General features: G+C 70.3%; 1 protein-coding gene across 1 annotated transcript in view; it reads left to right on the forward strand.

The window, feature by feature from the left end:
• Nucleotides 1–21631, forward strand: part of LOC311628501 (SH3 and multiple ankyrin repeat domains protein 2-like) — a gene marked incomplete at its 3' end in the record, with an annotated part of 63148 nt that extends 41517 nt beyond the window's left edge. The window contains exons 12-16 of the mRNA XM_084895717.1: nucleotides 4607–4913; nucleotides 5589–5758; nucleotides 6112–6225; nucleotides 20915–21193; nucleotides 21361–21631. Of these exons, the coding sequence (XP_084751843.1) occupies nucleotides 4607–4913; nucleotides 5589–5758; nucleotides 6112–6225; nucleotides 20915–21193; nucleotides 21361–21631 (1141 nt within the window). The remainder of the gene's footprint in view (nucleotides 1–4606; nucleotides 4914–5588; nucleotides 5759–6111; nucleotides 6226–20914; nucleotides 21194–21360) is intronic.
• Nucleotides 21632–21806: the final 175 nt, after the last annotated feature.

Below are 21806 nucleotides of genomic sequence, written 5' to 3' on the forward strand. Positions count from 1 at the left end.
CCCAGACCTCCACTCACACGTCCGGTGCTGTTTCTGCCTCTTCCCCCCTCTCCCGCCCCCTCTCCAATTTGGGAAGCAGTTCTCTTAGCAACCAAGTCCCCGGCTTCCTCGCCGCCCGGCAGACCGCGGGCGGTGCAGCCGGCCCCTGGTGCCCGTTAGTGCTCAGGTGGCCCTGCCCTGCCCTGCCCAGGCGTCTGCCCATCGGCGTGTAACGGGGATAGCCCTCTGGCCACCCTCCCTCCCTACGTCCCTCCCTCCTGGCCCCCTCCCTCCCCCCTCCCTCTCCCCCCTCCCTCACTCCCTCCTTCCCTCCTTCCTGACCCCCCTCCCCCTCCCAACTCCCCTCCCTTCCTCCCTCCCCCCTCCCCCCCCTCACTCCCTCCTTCCCTCCTTCCTAACCCCCTCCCCCCTCCCAACTCCCCCCTCTCCCTCCTGGCCCCCCTCCCCCCCTCCCTCCTGGCCCCCCTCCCCCCTCCCTCCTGGCCCCCCTCCCCCCCTCCCTCCTGGCCCCCCTCCCCCCTCCCTCCTGGCCCCCCTCCCCCCTCCCTCCTGGCCCCCCCCTCCCTCCTGGCCCCCCTCCCCCCATCCCCCCTCCCTCCTGGCTCCCCTCCCCCCTCCCTCCCCCCTCCCTCCCGGCCCCCTCCCTCCCCCCTCCCTCCTGGCCCCCTCCCCCCTCCCTCCCGGCCCCCTCCCCCCCTCCCTCCCGGCCCCCCCCGCCCCCCGGGTCTGCCGGAGATGCTAACGTGACCGCGGACGCTCACTAAGCCGCCGCAGGAACCGGGCGCGCGGCCGTCTAATTGTCTCCTCTCCCTTTAAGGGGCTCTGATTTCTCGGGGGACGCCGGGGGCTGAGCGGGGAGGAGCGGCTGGTGGCTGCGTCCTTTGAAGGAAATCTGGGTCACGCAGACTCCGGGCGGCGGGCTGCCCGGAGCGGGTCCCCGTGAGGCTCCGGACGGTGTGTTAGCCTCGGGCTCGCTCACTGCTCTGCAGCCGGCACGCGCCGGCCCTTTAAGAGGGAACTTGGCTTTTCTAGGAAAATAAATCAGGAAAGCCCCAGAGCGCGGTCTAGTTAGCGGGAGGGAGGGCGCGGGAGCAGGAGTGGCTCCGCTCCTCCCCGCAGGTGCGAGGATGCCCGGCCCGCGCCCCCGCCCCCCGCCGCGGCCCACGGAGGCGGACGGCGCTCCGGTGCCGGGCGCGGGCAGGGGCCGCCGGGCTTGAGGCTCCGCTGGCGGACATGGGGGGGGCTCCCGCACCGGCGCGCCGGGGCTGCCATGCCCGCCGGTGCCCGCAGGCTCGCCGCGCCCCGCCCGCCGCCGTGCCCCGGGTCCCCGCTGCCCCGGCGCCCCGGGGCCCGGCCGCCCCGCTCGCCTGTCCCCCCGCCGGGAGGCTTATGTAAGGAGCGGCGGCGGTCCAGCGGAGGGAAGATGAAGTCTTTGTTAAACGCCTTCGGCAAGAGGGACGGTAAGAGCCGCAGCCGGGCGTGCGGGGCGGGGGGGCGGGGGGGGCGGGGGGCCGGCTCCTCCTGGAACGGCGGTCCTGCGCCCCCTGTGAGGGTGAGGGTGGGGCCGCACCGCCGGGGGCTCTGCCCCGGGTCTGGCGTGGGGACCCCGGACCTGCTGTCAGTGTCTTTGTCCGCGAGTCCCGTCCCGGGCAGGACCGCATTCCACAGTGTGCGCCCGGAGACCGGCGCCCGGAGACCGGAGCCCGGAGACCGGAGACCGGAGCCCGGAGCCCGGAGCCCGGAGACTGGAGACCGGCCGGGCGCGGGGGACGGAGCTCCAGGGGGACGGGGAAGTTTGGGCTCCGGTGCCGCTGCCCGGTGAGCCGGGACGGGGAGGTCAGGACGCGCTGGCACGGCGGCTCCGGAGTGGCGGGGGCGGGGGCGCCTCGCGGGGACGGGGAAAGTGTCATTTCTCTGGGGACAGAAGGTGCCACAAGTGCCGGAAGGTGAGGGAAGCCCCACGGGGAGAGTTCGCGGGTCACCGGGGAGAAGGGAGCAGCGGGGGATGGGAGTCACTGCCAGGCGGGGAAGCAGGTGTTTTTAGCCCTTTTCTCACACATGCACACACGCAAGTACATGCACACACATGTGCACACACACATATGCATGCGTGCGTGCACACACACACACACACACACGCCCTCCGGGGAGCCTGTCAGCGGAGAGGCTCGGGCTGGCCGGCTGGTGAAGACCGGGGCGCTCCGGAGGGATTGGGGAGGCGCCCCGCCCCGGCCTGACAGACGCGGGACGGAAGCTGGTGCCCTGGGTCTCGGTGCCCAGCGAGGGGCTCCCTCCCGCCATCGTGTGCGCGTGCTGCTCAGTGACTGCCCGGGTGCCAGCAGGACCCCCCTGAGAATGCCCCGCGCCCCCCCCCCCCGTCCCTCCCCTCCGGGTCCCCACTGCTCCCTCGGCCGGCCCGCACCCTGTGCCTGGGAGTCGGCGGCAGCACGGCCAGTGTCTGCTCCTTTCCTGACGAGTAACCAGGCCCTTTCTGTGTCTCCCTGTTTGTGATCCGCCCAGCGGGGGGACCTTGTACTTGTTTATTTATTCCATTGATGTCAGGGAGGAAGGGAGAGGGAGAGAGAGAAACATCTGTGAGGAGAGAATCACGGACCTGCTGCCTCCTGCACGCCCCCCACTGGGACTGAGCCTGCCACAGGGCCTGTGCCCTGACCGGGAATCAAACCGGGACCTCCTGGTTCACAGGATGACCCCCAACCCTGAGCCACGCCGGCCGGGCTAGTGCAGGGCCTCTGGTCCGGGAGGCTGGTGTGAGGTGCTGCCTGGCCTGCGCCCTTATTTCATAGCTGCCTCTCCCCTCTGAGTCTCTGAGCGCCACAGGCACACCCCCGTCCCGCCCCCTTCTGGAGGGGCCTTAAACTGCCCGGCAGCTGTCAGTCCAGGAGCAGATGTGACTGCCCAGGAGCCGGGAGCTGGGGTCCCTCCCCGCATGGGCATGAGCCCTGCCGCTCTGGCCGGGAGGCCTCGGGGCCTGGGGTTCCCTGGCCGCTTTCTCCTGCCCTGCCCGCCCGTGGGAGGTGCCGGCTCCGGCTGTGGCCTCCGGTCCGCAGACCTGTGCCCGGGCAGCCTCACCACCCACAGCCCCCGCCCTCCACCGGCACGAGCAATCCCGCCGGCCCGCTGCCCCGAGGTGGGGCGCCGTGTGTCCTCCCGGGAGACTGGCCAGGCACACGCTCGGGGCCCCCAACGGGACTGGCCAGTCCTGGGAAAGGCCTTGCTGGCGCCGGGGCCTGGGCCAGGGCCGCCTCCGGGCAGCGGCCCCGAGGCCTGTGCAGAGGAGCCGCGAGGATGAGGGTCCGGCAGGGAGCCGGCCCCCTCCTCACCCCTCAGCGGGCGTCCCTCCAGCTGACCTCCACGTGCCCTCCCCGGCTCATGGCTGCTCCGGGGCGCAAGTTCGGTCCCTGCGACCTCAGGAAAGCCCTGACCCCGTGCCCCAGGGCCTCCCCGCTGCTCCCCAGGCGGCCCTGCACCGGCAGGTGGCGAGGGTGCGGACTCACAGTGGTCTCTGCGGCGTCCGGTGGGCGGGCTGGCAGCAGGAGGACTGCCCTGCGGCCTCTGCCGGGGCAGCCGGTGGGAGGCCGTCCAGGACCCAGTCCTAAGCCCCTGGAGCCGCTCTCCCCGGTGAGATGGGAGCCCCGTGCCCGCCCTGGGAGTGCGCCGGGCCCAGCCCGGAGGCGTGTGGGGCCGGAAAGCTGTCCGGGCGTCCCTGCGGCCGGTTCACTGGCGTCCTACTCCCCCTCCCCGCCCCTCCTCGCCACCCTGGACGGCTGTTCTTTAGCCACCTCTTCCTGTTTGCCCTCCGGCCCTGGCACCCCCCCCCCCCAAATCCCAGTCCCCGCTGAGTCCCTGGCCCTGAGGGCGCCCTCTGGTCTGAGCTCGGTAGGAAGTCGGGGTGAGGACACCCCCTCCCTCCATGCTCCGGAGCCCCCATCTGTGGTGGAGTGGGGAGCGCGCTGGGGGTTGGGGCCGGTGAATTCCAGCCGGTAGGTGTGAGGCTGTGTCAGTGTCCAGGGCCACAAGATCAGTGTCCCCCAGACCATGCCCGTCCCGGGGGCCGGAGCCCCAGACCCAGCCGCTCCTCTGGGCCTCCCTCCTGGGCCTGTGGGCGCCGTCTCCTTCCCAGTCCCCGGGGTCCCTCTGCGGGTGTCTGTCCGTCCGACCCCCTCTCCTCCTGAGGACCCGACCTCCACGGATCAGGGCCCGTGACCTCACGTGACCCCAGTCACCTGTTTAAAGACCCGGCTCCAGGTGGGGTCCCGCTCTGAGCTCTGGGGTTCGGGCTCCCATACCCGGCGATCGGGACCCTCAGCCCATCCCAGGCCACATGTGGGTCTTGCAGGAGGGGCTGTGGCTGCTCGTGTCCTGGCCACGTGGTGAGACGGCCACGTGCTCACACGTGTGTGCGCTGCTTCCGAGGCGCTGGCCACATGGAAGCCGGACCCACGTCCCTTCCACTGCCGCCGAGCTGGCGCCTCCCGCCCGTGCTTCCGTGTCTCGTCTGTCCACGTCCCGGGGGCGCCCTGCACTCGGCTCGCGTGTGCCCCCCGGAGGCCGCGCCGGTGCTCACGGCCCTGTCTCCCCACAGTGCCCTTCCGCGAGGCCCCGGCCTACACCAACCGCCGGCGCCGGCCCCCCAGCTCGCTGGCCGCCCCCCGCGTGCTGCTGCGCTCCAACAGCGACAACAACCTCACCGCCAACGCGCCCGCCTGGGCCGCCGGGCCCGCCCAGCGCAGCCTCTCCCCGCAGCCGCTGCAGCCCGCGCCCGGCCCGGCCGATGCCCCGCGGGCCGTGGGCAGCTACGTGCCCGGGCCCCGCAGCCGCTCCCCGTCGCTCCACAGGCTCGGCGGCGCCGGCGAGGATGGCAAGAGGCCCCTGCAGCCCTGGCCCTCAGGGTAAGGAGGGGCAGGGAGAGGGGGCGACTGGGCCGGGACTCAGGGGGGTGCAGGCGGCCGGGCAGGGACTCTGGGTGTGGACGTTGGTCTGGGACCCGGGCGCACAGTGCCCGGCTCGTCCCACCCCCCCAGGTCGGACTGTCCCCGGACAGCGGGGACCGGGCACTAACTGGGCCCGCGGGCACCGCTCGTGGTGAGCGGGGAGGAGCCCGGAGCTCCGGGGCGCGGGCCTCGCGCAGGCGCTGCTCCTGGCAGAACCACGGGGTTTGTCCCTCTGCGTCTGCCGACTCACTCGGCGTAAGGCTCTCGAGGCCGGTCCGCCGGGAGCAGGTGCCAGAACGCCCTTCCTCGTGAAGGCTGCGTGACAGTCTGTGTGGACGGACCGTGTGCTGTGTTCCGCCCTCTGTCCACGGACACGCGGCTGCTCCCACGTCGTGGCTGCTGTGAACGTGGCTGCTGTGAACGTGGGTCCCTGCTCACCCCCCATGGGGAAACACCCAGGGGGGTCCTGGATCTGCTTCCGTCTTTGAAGCTCGAATGCCGCCCAGGGCCCTTCGGCGTCTTTCGGCCCAGCCAGAACCCGGGGCAGGGGCGGGAACGGGCGTCTGGGACGGGCTGGCTGCAGGTCTGCGTGTGCCCCGTCCCGTCACCAGCCGCGACCCCCCCTCCCTCCAGGCCGGCCTTCCCGCCCGGGGCCAACAAGGACGCGCCCTCCGCCACCCAGTACCCGGGGCCCAAGCGGAAGCTGTACAGCGCGGTGCCCGGGAGGCTCTTTGTCGTCGTCAAGCCGTACCAACCCCAGGCCGAAGGCGAGATCCCCCTCCACCGGGGCGACAGGGTCAAAGGTCAGTGTCCCGGCCGGCCTCTGCTTCTGGGACAGGTCGGGCCAAGGCTCCCTGGGCCAAAGGGAGCGGCGTGAGGCTCCCCGCGGTTCTCGGGGCACAGCTCCCGTGTCCCTGCTGTGTTAGGGGTACAACGCATACTGGGAATGAGACTCCGCTGCGGAGAGCGGGGCGGGCATGCCCAGGGGTCGAGGGAAACCTGGCGGCCTCTCAGAGAAGCACAGGGCGCTGGGCCAGAGCCAGCCGCCGACCTGCTGCCCCCCAGGCCTGGCTGTCACCAGCCCCCACATGCACTCACCCAGGCCCTCCCAGCCCGGCCCTCCCCTTGACGCCGTCCTGTCCTGTCCTGTCTCCAGTCCTGAGCATCGGCGAAGGCGGCTTCTGGGAAGGCAGCGCCCGCGGCCACATCGGGTGGTTCCCGGCAGAGTGCGTGGAGGAGGTGCAGGGCCGGCCCCGGGACAGCCAGGCAGGTGAGGCGCCTCGGCGGGCGGGCGGCCGGCGGGCGGCGGTCCGAGGGCGGGGGGTGCGTGGTGCGTGCGGGGGCAGCGGGTGTGGGAGGAGCCGAGCTCAGAACAAGGACCCCACAGGTGGGTGCGGTCCGCCGGGCTCTGTCCACGCCGGAGACCAGTGCCAGGGCTCCGTGGAGCCGGGGCGGTCCGCAGGGCTCTGTCCACACCGGAGACCAGTGCTGGGGCGCCGTGGAGCGTGTCCCGGAGGCTGCTCGGGGGCCGTGCCGGGACCTGCCTGTGCCCCTGCGAACAGGCGTCCACGTCTCTATGGAAACCGCTCAGAGCGCGGGGTTCTCAGAGGAAGCGGTCCCGGCTAAGGGCTCCCGAGGGGGCCCCGCTGGAACCTTGTAAAGCTGGGGCCGAGGGTCCAATCGACGGAGCGGCTGAGGGGGGCCCCCTGCCTGGCGGCGCTGAGCGGAGCCTGAGAGCCGGGAAGGCGGAGCGGGTCCTGTCAGAGCCGCCGGGCCTGGCCGCTGGCCTGGCTGGGAGCCGGCTCAGCGCGGGCGTCCGGCGGCCACGCTCGCCTCCGGCGATGGCTCCGCTGCGCCCCGTGCAGCTGCTGGCCTGGCCGGCGGAGCAGCCCCGAGAGGGCGGGAGTCGGCATCCGCCGGGAAGGCGGCTCCCGGTGCGGGTGGAGGCGGTGCCTGCTCAGGGTCCCGGGCGGGAGGTCCTCGGTTTTGCATTTCTGGGCGTGAGAGACGGTGAGCCCCGCTTCACGGCAACTCCCCTCCGTGGGGCTCAGCCCGAGCGTGGCCCGGCGGCCGGTCCTGCGGGAAACGCCCGTCAGTCACGCCTGCCCCTCCCCAGGCGCCTGGCGTCCGCCCCTCCGCCCGGCCGCTCCCACGGGACAGGGTGCGCGTCGGGGCCCGGGGCTTCGTGGGGAGGAGGCCCCGCCGTGCCGCCCCGTGTGGCTGCCAAAGGCGGCAGCGGAGCGGGGGTGGGGGGCCCGCGGCCGGACAAGCCCACGGCCTGGTGGCTGCGCCGTCTGCGTTCCTGCCGCCCGTGCCCGTGGGCAGCGCCAGCTGCTTCTCTCCACGCGGTGACTCGGGCCAGGCCGCCCTCCTCGCCCGGAGCCTCTGTCTCCGCCGCAGGCACGCGAGGGGCTCTGGCTCTCACCCGCTGTCCAGCCAGTCGCACCGGCCGGCCGCCCGCCCTCGGAGGTGAAGGCCCGGCCTCTGCCCGCTGCTCAGCCAGGCAGGCTGGCGAGTCAGGCATCGGCCAGAGCCCGCGCGGGGCTAGGGGATAGGGGTGGCGTCTGCCCGGCGGGTCTGGGGTGTGGGGACAGGCCCCCTCGGAGAGTCAGGGCCGAGGCCCCAGAGGGCGGGGAGGCCCAGCGCGGAGGCCGCCGCCAGGACTGCCTCCACTCAGCTCGACCAGGCCGCTGGCAGCTGCCGCCACGTGCGGGGGGTCTGGTGGCACCCTCGGCGAGCAAGGTCCCGTCGTCACGTGGCACGCGCCCCTGGGAGCCTTCAGGGAGGCGCGGGGGCTCCAGAGCAGGAGGGTTCTGCCTCGTGTGGGCGGGGACTCGGGGTCTGTCTGAGCTTCGTCGGCAGCCACAGGCTGGCCTCGGAGGGGGCTGGCCCCTCAGGAACTGACATCGGGGAGGACTCCGCGTCCGGCCCCCTGGCTGTGTTAACGCCGCCGTTTCATTAAAGCGCAGGGAGCCTGGCGGCCCAGGGCGCCCCGGTCTCCAAACCGCTGCTTTGTGTCTGAAATGCCGCCTCCCCCACCGCCCACGCCGGGCGGCCCCGGAATGGAGTTCCGCCGGGCCGGCCTGCCGTTGCCGGTTCCCCACAGGGCTCCAGTCCTCGGTGACGCTCTGGGACCCAGGCCCCACCGCCCGCCCCTCCCAGCAGCTGGGTGGTTGGCCCAGGTTCCCATGGCAACCCAGTGATGCTGGTGCCAGCCCTTCTCCCCACGGCCCCTCCTGTCTGCGTCCGAGGGTCGTCCTGCACAGCCGCACCGCAGGCCGGGCTGCTGGAGGGAAGGGGGTGTGGCTCAGCCTCGGGGGGTAGGGACCTTTCCACGTTCACCCGGGTGAGTGGTACAGTGGTCTCCCTTGATTAAGCACGACCTTCTTGGGGGTTCAAACTACCTACGGCGTCCTGGCCAGTGTTGCTCAATGGCTAGAGCAATCGGCCTATGGACTGAAGGGACCCAGGTCCAGTTCCGGTCAAGGGCACATGGCTCAACTGAAAACTTGATCCCTGGCCCTGGTCAGGGCGTGTGCAAGAGGCAGCCAGTGGATGTGTCTCTCTTTCTCTCTGTGTCTCTGTTTCTCCCTTTCACTCTCTCTAAAAACCAACGGGAAACCCCTCGGGTGAGAGTTATAAAAACCAACAGAACACACAGGCCCGGGGCTCACAGTCCGGGAGGCGCAGGCCCCGGCCGTGTGGGCAGCGTCTGTCCGGGGCGGCCTCTCCGGCTTGTGCCGCCCTGTGACCTCGCTTAACTCCATTATGCCCGGAGGCGGCGTCTCCGGGCAGCCACGCTGGGCTCCAGCTCCGCCGTGAGCCTGGGGAGCACATTCCGTCCACGGCCGCGGGAGGAGGGGTGGCCACGGCGGCTCTGCTTCCCTGCCACGCTCTGCGCCGCCTCCCTCCATCTCCTTCCTGCCACGCAGTCCATCCCGGGGCCGGGGGCACTGGTTGTCTGAGGCGAGGGCAGTGACTGTCCTGTGATGTTCCTGGTCAGGTGTGAGCATTCAGTGCCTCTGGGTCGGCCTCAGGGCCCGGCCACAGAACACGCCCCTGGAGTCCGGCCTCTGTGTGAGGTCACAGGCTGGGCCAGAGCCTCACGCTCCCTGGCTGTGCGGCCTTGGGCATGTGCGGCAGCCTCTCGGAGCGCCGGCCCCTGCTCTGTGGGGCAGTGGGGGCGTGTGTCCCAGCAGGGCTGCCGTGAGGGGGCGAACTCACGCCCTCGTGGAAACTGCCCAGCAGGCCGGCGCTCAGACATGCTCGCTGGACGGTGATTCCCGGGCCCCGTCATCCCACACGCCACATCCGCACACGCATTCCTCTCCCCTGGCCGACGGCTCCGCCTTCGGCCCGGCTCATAGCCTGTCTGCCGGAGCCTTCCCTGGGCCGCTCCGGTCCCCTCCAGGAGGACGCCATGTGCTCTGGCGCACCCCACCCCACCCCCTCCTGATGGCCTGAGGCGCGGGCCCCAAGATCTCAGCCCCCTCCCGGCATCAGCTTCGGGGGACTGAGCTCAGAGAGGTGGGCCCCTCCCCCAGACCACACAGGCCCGTGCCCCCACTGAGTCGGCTGGAGACGGAAGGACACCCCCAGCTGACCAGGTAGCACTTGGTTTTTGCCCAGGGGCAGGTTGCCCAGGTGACTAAGAGCCATTTTAAAATATATATATTTTATTGATTTTGTACAGAGAGGAAGGGAGAGAGATAGAGAGTTAGAAACATCGATGAGAGAGAGTCATCATCGATCAGCTGCCTCTTGCACACCCACTACTGGGGATATGCCCGCAACCAAGGTAGATGCCCTTGACCGGAATCGAACCCGGGACCTTTCAGTCCCCAAGCCGACGCTCTATCCATTGAGCCAAACCGGTTTCGGCTCAGAGCCATTTTGTTACAGGCAGCGAGGTTCCGAGAATCAGAGAGCCATGCCGAGCTGTCCTGTGCTATTAGGACCCCACCCCTAGCACCCCCCAGCCCAGTCAGGAAGCCCCGCCCTCAGAGGAACCTCCCACAGGGCCCCACATTCCTTTGGCTCCTTCCCTGCACCTGGCCTGTGGTTCCTTCCTCAGCCACTAGATGGCAGCCGCTGGGCACAGCAGCCGGGAGAGGGGCACCGGGCTGGGCACTAACCCTGAAACCCAGCTCCAAGGAGGGGCCTGGGCAGCACTTCCTCTGAGAGCAGGGCCAGTTCTCAGCGGCAGTCCCTGAGCAGGCCCGCTGGGCCTGACCCCGGAGCCGGGCCACCAGGAGGCCGGCAGGGATGGGCAGTGACGGGCACTTGGCTGCGGGGCAGGGGACGCAGGGCGGTCCTCCACACACTCCGATCCTCACCCTCCGTCCATTCACCCTCCCTCCGTCCTATATATTCAAGGGAAGCCGGGCACCCCCGAGAGGAAGGCGGCGGCGGATTTTCCATTTGTCCTGGACGCCTCCGTGGCCGACATGGGGTGGGAGGCACAGAGAACCCCGCAGCTGGGAGCAGAGTTAGGCCCCACCTCTTAGGAGGCAAGTGTTTAAAGGCCGGAGAAGGTGCTGGCAGGTGCTCCGTGGACAAGACGGATGGATGGGATAAGGGAGGGTGAGTGAACATATAGGACGGAGGGAGGGTGAATGTATAGGACGGAGGGTGAGTGAATATATAGGACGGAGGGTGAGTGAATATATAGGACGGAAGGAGGGTGAATGTATAGGACGGAGGGAGGGTGAATGTATAGGATGGAGGATGGTGAAGGTATAGGACGGAGGGTGGGCGGGCCAGTGGGCAGCACTTCTGGGGTTTGAGGGGGTGTGAAGGTCAGAGAGGTTCCTGGTAGGTGTACAGTGAACAATGGATCAGTAGGTGGTTGAGTAGAAAGGGCAATTGGATGGATACATGGATGGATGGATGGATGGATGGATGGACGGAAGGATGGAAGGATGGATGGATGGATAGGTACACGGACAGATGGACAGATGATGGATGGGTGGATAGGTGGACGGATGGTCGACGGACGTGTGCGTGGAGGGGCTGGGTGGAGGAGTGATGGCCAGGTGAGCAGGGATAGCAGAGGAGCTGCCCCCGTGGCCTCCCAGGTGAGACCCTGCCCGGGGCTGCAGGGCCCGCGGAGCTCTCCCCCCCGTCCCGCCCGGCGGGCAGACTGGCTGTGGGTGCTGGGAGCCCGGGCCTGCCCCTCCCCCGCTGCTGCCAGGCGCCGGCTCCGGGAGGGAGGGCAGCAGGTCCCAGGACAACGACCCCGTGATGTGAGGTCGAAACAGCTCTGGTGGCTGATGCTGCCCCAGCCTGTCTGGCCGGGCGGGGAGGGGAGGAGCACCGCCTCAGTCCGGGCCCCTGGTGCATTGCCGGGGGAGAAAGGGGGGGGCTGCGCCTATGGCCCCTCTTTTCAAGCACAGGATGGAGGAGCCCCGGAAGGACCGTGTCAACCCTCGAAAGGTTGTCCGGAGGCTCCCAGGACAGGAGGCCCAGCAGGCAGGAATGAGGCCGCTGAGCACAGTGCACTGACAGCACCTACTACGTGCCTGTCCCCAGTGGGGCCTTTCTCGGGCCGTCACAGGAACCTGGGGTGGTAGGTGGTTCTGAGTCCCATTCGTGCAGAGGCGAGGTGGAGATTCGGAGGAGCCCACGTGGTCATTCCTTCCTTTGCTGACCACCTACTGTGCGCGGGGCGCTGTTCGGGGTGCTGCACGGTGCGGGCACCTGCCCAGCAGAGGGCTCTAGAGAAGCAGCCGCTCGGCCTCACTGGGCAGCTGTGACCGGGGCAGGCAGGCCGCTCTCTGGCCCCGCTCACAGGACGGTCACGGGCGGGAGGGGTCCCGGACGGCGTGGGCCTCGGACCTGGCATCTCGTGGCAGGGGCCCTCCGCCCGCCTCCTGGAGGAGAGCTGGCGCCTGGCCGCCCTGCACACGCGTCCTCTGTCCCGCGCCCCCACAGTGGAGCCTTCACAAATGTGTCTTTTGTGCTCTCGTTCCCGGGCCAACTGCCGTGGCTGCCGAGTGGCCCCCAGGCCTCTCGCCATCTGTGTGCGGGAGAGCCCGCCCGGGAGCCTGCTTCCGGAATCGTCTGTGCCCGGGAAGTTAAGGAGTGAGTGTGTGTGTGTGTGAAGGTCACACTCGGAGCCGTGAGGGTGTGTGGCTGGGTGTGGTGACACGGAGCCCACAGCGCCCGGGCGGCCGGTCTCCCCGGCCGTTAGCGCGAAGAAGCAGGTCCGGTGGTGTCCTGGGGAAGCACACGCCCCTTCGCGCCCAGCGGCTCAGCTCCCCCCCCCTCCCCCCCCCCCCCCCCCGCCAGAGGGACACCTGAGCAGCGGGTCTGAGGCCACGTCATGAGGAGCGTGTGTCCAGGGCAAGGGAGGTGAGAAGACCTCCCGCCACCACGCCCCTCCCGCCCGCAGCCTCCTGTCACGTTGGGGCGAGGCTGGCGCAGGCCCCCAGCCCGTGGGTCGGCAGGGGCCCTCCCAGAGCAGGGCGGGCGCTGGGCGGCTGCTCCCCTGGGCAGCCACGGCCGCTCTGTTTTGCACTCGAGCCCACGGGGGAGTCCCACAGCCCCGGCACAGGCCCCTCGCTGAGCACAGATGTGCCCGCCGCCCAGCCTGCATCCCGTCTCCAGGGTAACGCAGAATCCCCCCTGCGTGGCTTAAAATACCCTGCCATTCCCTGCCAGCGGCCTGCCTGTTCCCGAGCCCGCCTCCCCCAGCAGGGGAGGTGCGTGGGAGGGCCGTCCCCAGCCCCCTCTGCCTCCCGCAGGGCCCTCTGGCCTCCGGAAGGGGGGCTGACCTGCCCTGTGGCCTCCGGACCCAGCCCAGCCTCTGGCTGGCAGGAGGGGGCAGGCTGCCCTCCTTCCACACCCTGGGGGCTCTTGCCCAGCTGCCACCCCCCAGCCCTGCCCTCTGGATCCTCAGCCGGACCCTGCCTGTCCCCACCATCGGGGGCTGCTGTCTGCTCCCTGTCCCTCGGCACCGGCCCCTCGGAGTGTGACCTTCACACACACACTCACTCCTTAACTTCCTTGTGCTGCCACATCCGCCGAGCACCAGCACAGCCCCACGCGGCAGCCCAGAGCCCGTGGGTGCCAGGGTCAGCCTCCACCCGCTGTTTCTCGGGGTGTCCCCTCTTCCCCTCCCCCAAAGGGTGAGTGTGCTGGGGTCACCGCCCTGCCTGCGAGGCCTGGGTCTCCCCTCCCACCGCCGGCCTCCCTTCTGCACCTCCCCCCAGTCCACGCAGGACCCGCTCCCCTGGCCCCCAAACTTCCACCAACCTCAGCTCCGTCCAGGCCCGGCTCCCCGCTCTCCTGAGGGCCCCCGTGCCCCGCAGCCACCCCTCCGCTCGCGCTGTAATGAAGGCAGCCGCGGGCAGTCCGTGGGGGGCAGAGGGGGGCACGGGCGTCCCCCAAACGTCACTGAGAAGCGGGCAGCCCTCGTGTGCAGGCCCCTGTCCCGAGCCCACAGCTGCCGCTCCCCGGAGCCGGGTGCCCCCGCCCCCGCCCTGTTCCAGGCCCAGCTCCGCCTCGATGACTGGAAGCTTCGGGAGAGGATAGACCTCCCACGTCCCAGTCCCCAGGTAGGACCCAGCGCTCAGAGCCGGGCCGAGGCCCAGTGCAGCCCTAACCAGCCTGGCTCCGCCCTGTGGCCCATGCCCTCTCACGCCCAGCACTTCCACGGGGCCTCCCTCCCTCCTGCCTGCGATGCCTTCCCTCCCTGTTCGCCTGTCGAACTCCTACTCAGCCTGCAAGACCCCGCCCGGAGTGCCCCTCCCCCCACGCCTCCCGCCACCCGCCCGCTCTGTGCGATCTGCTCCCACTGTGCCCTCGACGGCGGAGTCATCTCTGTGGCGTCTGACAGGCAGAGCGGCTCCTTCCCTCATTCAGCGAAGATGTGATGTTCGGGGCGGGCTGTGGCAGTGCCGGGGCACAGGGAGCCGGGGCACAGGGAGCCAGGGCCCCGTGACCTGGCACCTGCAGGGGGCAGTGGAGGGATGCCGCTGTGTGGGGGGGGGGCGCCGGGGGAGGGCGGGCTGTGGCAGGGCCGGGTCACGGGGTCACCGTGGGGTGATGCCGCCGGGGGAGGGGCGGGCTGCATGTCACGTGGCCAGACAGTGGCTCAGTGGCTCAGGCCGGACGTTGAGCTCAAAGGAAATCTGGGGCGTTGCAAGCGCAGTAGTGGGTACCAAGGCCCCAAGCTGCCCGGCTCCTGTCTCAGGACGAGGAGCTCCAGGTGAGGATTGTGAGGGGCGGAGAGCACAGGGTCCGGGGTCACAGGGTCTGGGGAGCACGGGTCCGGGAACCACGGGGTCAGGGATCACGTGGATACGGGGTCACGGGGTCCGGGGTCACGGGGTCACGGGGTCCGGGGAGCATGGGGTCCGGGAAGCACAGGGTTCGGGGAGCACGGGGTCCGGGGAGCACAGGGTCCGGGGAGCATGGGGTCCAGGGTCACAGGGTCCGGGGTGACGGGGTCCGGGGTCACGGGGTCACAGGGTCCGGTGTCATGGGGTCACGGGGTCCGGGGAGCACGGGGTCCGGGGAGCACAGGGTCCAGGGTCACAGGGTCACAGGGTCTGGGGAGCACGGTGTCCGGAGGCCGTGGGCCCAGGAAGCACCACTCCATTCTGACCTCGAGGCCGTGGGTTTGAGCGGAGGCTGTGAGACAGGCTTTCGAGGGCGGCTCGCCAGGCCGGGGCACACAGCCCAGCACCAGCACCGTGTGTCCGTGTGTCCGTGTGTCCGGAGGAAGCGGGGCCGGGCGGCAGAGACCGCACTCCGACCCTCACCCCGCCCGTGGGCGCCCTGCCTGGAGCGGCGGGCGGTCTCCAGTGGAGAGTTGGGGGAAGTGGGTGTCCAGGGGAGTCTAAACCCTGGGGGGCTCAGCCCTGTGGGGGGGCTCAGGCCTCGGGGGGCTCAGGGTTTGGAGCCTCGTCCCCCAGCAGGAGGCTGCCGGTTTGACCCCTGGTCGGGGTGTGTGGGAGGCAACCGATGGGTGTTTCTCTCTCACATGGTGTCTCTCTCTCTCGCTCTCGCTCTCGCTCTCGCTCTCTCGCTCCCCATGACCCTCTGGCACACACATGTTGTTTATGGCCCTCGATGGGGGTGAAATCCAATGCCAGGGAGGTGCCCTTTGAAAGCACACCCTCCGGACACCCAGGACATTCACACCCTCTGCCACCGCCACTGTCTGCTTCCAGATCTTTCTCCCCCTCCCCCAAAGGAAGCCTGGCAGGCCCCTCCCCATGCCCCACCCTAACCACGCTGTTCCCGGCCTCACGTGGGGACCCTCCGTGGGCGCGGAGCAGCCTCCTTTCCCCTCCCCACTCACCGCCCTGACCGCTCACCCCGAGGGGCCCTGACCGCTCACCCCGAGGGGCCCTGACCGCTCACCCCGAGGGGCCCTGACCGCTCACACTGAGGGGCCCTGACCGCTCACACCCACCCTGACCGCTCACACCCGCCCTGACCACTCACACTGAGGGGCCCTGACCGCTCACACCCGCCCTGACCACTCACACCCGCCCTGACCGCTCACACCCGCCCTGACCGCTCACACCCGCCCTGACCGCTCACACCCGCCCTGACCACTCACACCCGCCCTGACCGCTCACACCCGCCCTGACCGCTCACACTGAGGGGCCCTGACCGCTCACACCCGCCCTGACCACTCACACCCGCCCTGACCGCTCACACCCGCTCTGACCACTCACACCCGCCCTGACCGCTCACACACGCCCTGACCACTCACACCCTCCCTGACTACTCACACCCGCCCTGACCACTCACACCCGCCCTGACCGCTCACACCCGCCCTGACCACTCACGCCGAGGGGCCCTGACCGCTCACACTGAGGGGCCCTGACCGCTCACACACGCCCTGACAGCTCACACCCGCCCTGACCACTCACACCCGCCCTGACTGCTCACACCTGCCCTGACCACTCACACCCGCCCTGACCACTCACGCCGAGGGGCCCTGACCGCTCACACTGAGGGGCCCTGACCGCTCACACACGCCCTGACAGCTCACACCCGCCCTGACCACTCATACCCGCCCTGACTGCTCACACCCGCCCTGACCACTCACACCCGCCCTGACTGCTCACACCCGCCCTGACCACTCACACCCTCCCTGACCACTCACACCCGCCCTGACCACTCACACCCGCCCTGACCGCTCACACCCGCCCTGACCACTCACACCCGCCCTGACTGCTCACACCCGCCCTGACCACTCACACCCGCCCTGACTGCTCACACCCGCCCTGACCACTCACACCCTCCCTGACCACTCACACCCGCCCTGACCGCTCCCACCCGAGGGGCCCTGACCGCTCACACCCGCCCTGACCGCTCACACCCGCCCTGACCGCTCACACCCGAGGGGCCCTCCCCGGGCCCGGGCCTGTGCCTGTCACTCCGCCCATCGGAGGCCACGGGCGTCACCACCAGCTATGGTGTCAGCGCGTGGGCCCGCGGACCCGGGTCACAGGCTCGTTCCCAGCCCTGGCTGAGGGGAGCGGAGGCAGCTCGTGGCCGTGTCTCTCTCACATCAGTGTTCCTCTCCCCCTCCTGCTCCCCACGCCCTCTAAGGAAACGGGGGAAGCCCCGAGGGAGGATCGGGAAGAAGAGCACGAGCAGCGTGCAGGCCCTGCTCGGGCGGCGAGTCCTTGAGTAGAAACACGTTATCTCAGCCCGGCCCACCTGTGCACCAGGAGGTCAGGGTTCGATTCCCGGTTGTGGGCTCGATTCCTAGTGGGGGGCGTGCAGGAGGCAGCCGATTCTCGCATCTCTCTCGTCATTGATGTTTCTCTCTCTCCCTCTCCCTTCCTCTCTGACTTCAATAAAAAATATACCTTCTAGCCGAAACCGGTTTGGCTCAGTGGATAGAGCGTCGGCTTGGGGACTGAAAGGTCCCGGGTTCGATTCTGGTCAAAGGCATGTACCTTGGTTGCGGGCACATCCCCAGTAGGGGGTGTGCAAGAGGCAGCTGATCGATGACTCTCTCATCGATGTTTCTAACTCTCTCTCTCTCTCCCTTCCTCTATGTACAAAATCAATAAAATAATTTTTAAAAAAATATATACCTTCTAAAATTAAAATGGTTAGAAAGGACATTTTCTCTGTCCCTCAAGCCGAGGACCCCAGCCTCGCTGCCCCCGATGGCCGAGGCTGCGGTTCCCATGGAGGGTTCCTGGAGCCCTGCCATTGCCCTGCTCTGTGCCCAGCGGGGGCGACGAGGCTGCCACGTTCGGCTGGGTGAGTGCACGGGGAGGGCCCCGTCCAGCGGAGGAGCTGAGCGAATCCCACCACACGCCCTGGGCCAGCCCGCCGGCTGGAGGGACACCTCCCTCTCCAGACCAGACCGGCTGCGAGGCCCGGGCGCTGAGCCGCGAAGTGATCGCTGAGCGAGGGAGCCGCTGCGGAGCCCCGCCGGGTGTGGTGGGGACACATCACTCGCTCAGGCTCCCACGGGGACCGCCCTCCCCTCGCGCCGCACTCCGGCCTCGGTCTCCCCTGAAGGGCCCGGCATCGGCCTCGAACCCCGTTCCAAACGCGTCCTGAGCTTCCTGGGCGCTGAGCCCTCCAGCCGCCGGTTCCCTCTTCCCTGCGGTTCCCAGGGCTTCTCCGCCAATGGCCTCCCTGGGGTGGAGCGGCCGGCCGCCCCCTCCAACGTCAGTCTGGGCCTCAGGAGCGCAGGGGCGGGGAGAGGCGTCTGTCCCAGACCCAGCCGGTCCGCGGGGGCTCCCCGACTCCCGCTGGAGCCAGGACCGGAGCCGCCCTACGCGACCCGACCTCAGGTGACCGACCGGGGGTGACCCGACCTCAGGTGACCGACCGGGGGTGACCGACCGGGGGTGACCCGACCTCAGGTGACCGACCGCGGGTGACCGACCTCAGGTGACTGACCGGGGGTGACCGACCGGGGGTGACCCGACCTCAGGTGACCAACCGCGGGTGACCCGACCTCAGGTGACCGACCGGGGTTGACCGACCGGGGGTGACCCGACCTCAGGTGACCGACCGCGGGTGACCGACCTCAGGTGACCGACCGGGGTTGACCGACCGGGGGTGACCCGACCTCAGGTGACCGACCGCGGGTGACTGACCTCAGGTGACCGACCGGGGTTGACCTACCGGGGGTGACCCGACCTCAGGTGACCAACCGCAGGTGACCGACCTCAGGTGACCGACCTCGGGTGACCGACCCTGGGTGACCTGACATCAGGTGACCGACCTTGGGTGACCGACCCTGGGTGACCTGACATCAGGTGACCGACCTCGGGTGACCCACTGGGGGTGACCGGGGGTGACCGACCTCAGATGACTGACCGCGGGTGGCCTGGCCCGGGATGTGGAGGGTGTGGTGGGGGCCCAGGCGGTATGGACTCGAGTGTCATGCTGAGCTAAAAAATAAATTAAATTTTTAAAAAAGAAAAGAAAGCGAGGACAAACGACAAAAAGGAAGGAGGAGAGCTCCTGCCCCACCGGCTGCTGCGACCCTTCTCCCGCGGGACCGGGCGGGGAGGGACAGGGCAGGGAGGGACCGGGAGGGGAGGGGCGGGGCGGGGAGGGGCGGGACGGGGCGGGGCGGGGTGGCGGAGTGACGGGGCGGGAAGGGGCCGGGCGGGGAGGGACGGGGCGGCGGAGGGACCGGGCGGGGAGGGGAGGGACCGGGCGGGGAGGGACCGGGCCGGGTCCTCGTGGGGAAGGAGGCGGCTCAGCCCCTATCCCAGACGGAACCCCCTCCCCCCCAGCTGCAGACGCTCCCCACAGCCCTCAACTCAGGGCCCGGAATCGCCCCCCAAGTGCCCAGCCTCCCTGCTCCTCCAGGGACGCGTCTCCATGGTGACGGTCAGGGAGACCCTGGCCGGGCACCCCTCCCGGTGGCGGCTCCGAGGGCCGTGCAGCCCGGGGGGCCTGAGGCCGCGGCCGGAGGAGCGGGCGGGAAGCGGGGCACCTGGCGCCGCCGGCCCCCGCCAGCGGGTGAATCACGCCCCGCTCCTAGCGGGTAGCGCCGCTCCGGCGTCCTTCACGCACTGATTTAGACGTGACTGATGCATCGCCATGGAAACCGGCGCTAGGGCAAACCCGGCTCGCGGCCGCTGGTGCGGAGGGAAGGATGCGGCTGGGGCGCGGAGCTCTCAACTTGTGCGGGAACCCGGGATCGCCCGCCGGCCCCGCCCCCGCGGCCTGAACCCGGCCGGCCGGTGGATGGGCGGGCCGGCGGGGCAGCGGCCGGCCCCCTGGCCCCGGGACGGCGGTCCGCTCGGGGCGCCCGCGGAGCCGGGCCGCCGGCCGCACTGAGATGCCCACGCCCCGGGGACGATGGCCGAGCAGTCCCGGCTCAGGAAGAAAGTTCACTTCCGAGGTGTGTCCCTCCCCGCGCGCGGTGAGCCTTTGTTCCCGGTGGGCCGGCCCCGGCGGCGGCGTGCGGGCGGCGGGCGAGGGGCGGCGGCCGTGCGGGAGGCAGTGCGGGCGGCGCCGGGTGCGGAGTTGCTGGCTCGGGCCGGGCGGCTTCCCCACGAAGCCCGTCATTTGCACAGCAGCTCTGTGCGGCCGGGTGGCGGGGTGGGCTGGCAGGACCCCCTCCCGCCCGCCGCTGCTGAGCCGTTCCCCGGGGAGGGCGGGCCAGTCTGTCCGCGTCTCCGTGGCCCGGGTGCTGTCGGTGGCTGTGTCTGTCCGGCCACGGAGCAGGCAGGGGCCCGGCCGTGTGCGTCAGGGTGTGACCGGCTGAGCAGGAGATGCTGTGTGCGTTTCCAGTCCACGCTGCTCCCTCCACCGCGGAGAGCGGGTGGTTGGCGGCCTCGCCCTGCCTCAGGGGGGCGGGAGGGGGGAGGGCAGGAGGCGGCAGCTGGACGGTGGGGAGGAGGGGGGGGTCAGAGGAGAGGTCGCTGTGCGGGGTGAGGGGGACATGGAGCTGTGAAGTGAGGTGTGGCATCTTTGGGGGGGGGCGCTGACCTCCTACAGGGGCCACAGGGAGGGAGGGTGGGATCATGGCCCAGGAGGGTCCTTCTGGGACCTGTTTGTGCCTCTGGGACCCATCTGCCACCCCAGCCCCCTGGGTGCCCGGGGAGACCCCAGCTCTGTGCTGGGTGTCAGCCCCGGATGTGAGTGCTGGACCCCAGCCTCGCTGGGTCTCCCACACCATTGGGGCGTGTCCTTGACTCCCAAGCCCCTCCCTGTCCCGCCCCCTAAGCCAGGGCTGCCAGTGACCTTAGAGAGGACTGGACACCCTCCACAAGGGCCCTCTGCCCTCCTGCCCGCCCTCTGCCCTCCGCCCTCCTGCCCCCTCTGCCCTCTGCCCTCCTGCCCGCCCTCTGCCCTCCTGCCCGCCCTCTGCCCTCTGCCCTCCTGCCCGCCCTCCTGCCCGCCCTCTGCCCTCTGCCCTCCGCCCTCCTGCCCGCCCTCTGCCCTCCGCCCTCTGCCCGTTCCTGGGCCCGGGTCGGGGTGATACTGTCCGCCTGCCGTGCGGCGGGGCTTCCCAAGGCCGAGGCAGGGGGTGGGCCGCACCGCACACGGGGCTCCGGTCCCCTCGGTGTGCGGGGCCCTGGGCCAGGGAAAGAGGCGGCAGTGGGCCCCAGCCAGGTCCTCGGGGTCAGCTCGAGGGTGTGGGTGGTGCCAGAGAAGGGGCCCGGCTGGGGGCTGGGGGCAGGGCCAGGTTGGCCTCTTCGGGATCCTGCTCCTGCCCCACACGGTCACCCAGCGCCGAGCTCTGGGCCCTGAGGGGGCCTGGCTCCCCGGCCACTGTGGTCCCCCTGGACGGAGCGGGGAGAGGCCTCCTGGAAAGGGGCCTTGGCGGCCTGGACGGCCTCCCTGCTCTGCAGCCCAGGCAACTCCTACAGGGACCCCTTGGTCACTCACCGCCGGGCAGCGGGCAGGGGGCTCCCCCTGGTGGCCGGGCTGGTGTTGCTGACAAAGGGTGCCTCTCACGGGAGTAGGAACAGCTCAGACCCGGGGCCCTGCTCACTGTGCAGCCACGAGGGGGACCCCACTGTCAGGGAGACCGGGCAAACGGGGCTGGGACCCCACCATCGGGGAGACGGAGGGCAAACGGGGCTGGGACCCCACCATTGGGGAGACGGAGGGCAAACGGGGCTGGGACCCCACCATCGGGGAGACGGAGGGCAAACGGAGCTGGGACCCCACCATCGGGGAGACGGAGGGCAAACGGGGCTGGGGACCCCTCCCCGAGCACTGGCTGCAGGAGTGCCTGCTGGAGGACGGAGAGACAGAGGGCACGGGTGAGAGCCGAGGTGAGGCGGGCCCCTCAGGGTGACGTGGCCAGCCCCCGGTCCCAGGTGGCCCTCACTCTGCGGCCTGCCAGCCCGCGGGTCCCCGTGCCCGGAGGATTCTCGGGGTCGCAGCGTGAGGCACCATCTCTGGGAACCGCCCCGCCGTCTCTGAAACGTGTCCCTTAAAGGGAACGTGGGCGGGAGCCAGCATGGCACGGCGACCCTGCGCCCTGAGCCAGGGCTGGATTCCCAGCCCCATGCGCAGGGGCCAGGAATTTCCCAGAAGCCCCTGTGCCTCCTGGGCGGGGCCCCGCTGTCTGAGATGAAAGCAGCTCCCGGTCCTCCTCGCCGGGATGAAGGCTTCCCAGCGAGCCTTGCCCACCTGCCGCCCACGCGAGCGCCCTCTCTGGACCTGGTGCCCGAGATGCCCGCCCTGACCCCGGGCTGTGGAGGTGTCCGGTGCGGGGCCGAGGGCCGGAGGGTCACCGTGGAGGCAGCGTCACCTGTCAATTCCCGTCTGCAGGACAGGGAGGCATCGCGGCCTGCAAGGCTCAGTGGCTGAGTGTGAACCTACGAACCGGGGGTCAGGGTTCGAGTCCCCGTGGGGGCACGTGCCCAGGTTTCAGGCTTGACC

Source organism: Pipistrellus hanaki, assembly GCF_964339955.1.
Source record: "Pipistrellus hanaki genome assembly, chromosome: 9".
Lineage (NCBI taxonomy): Eukaryota > Metazoa > Chordata > Mammalia > Chiroptera > Vespertilionidae > Pipistrellus > Pipistrellus hanaki.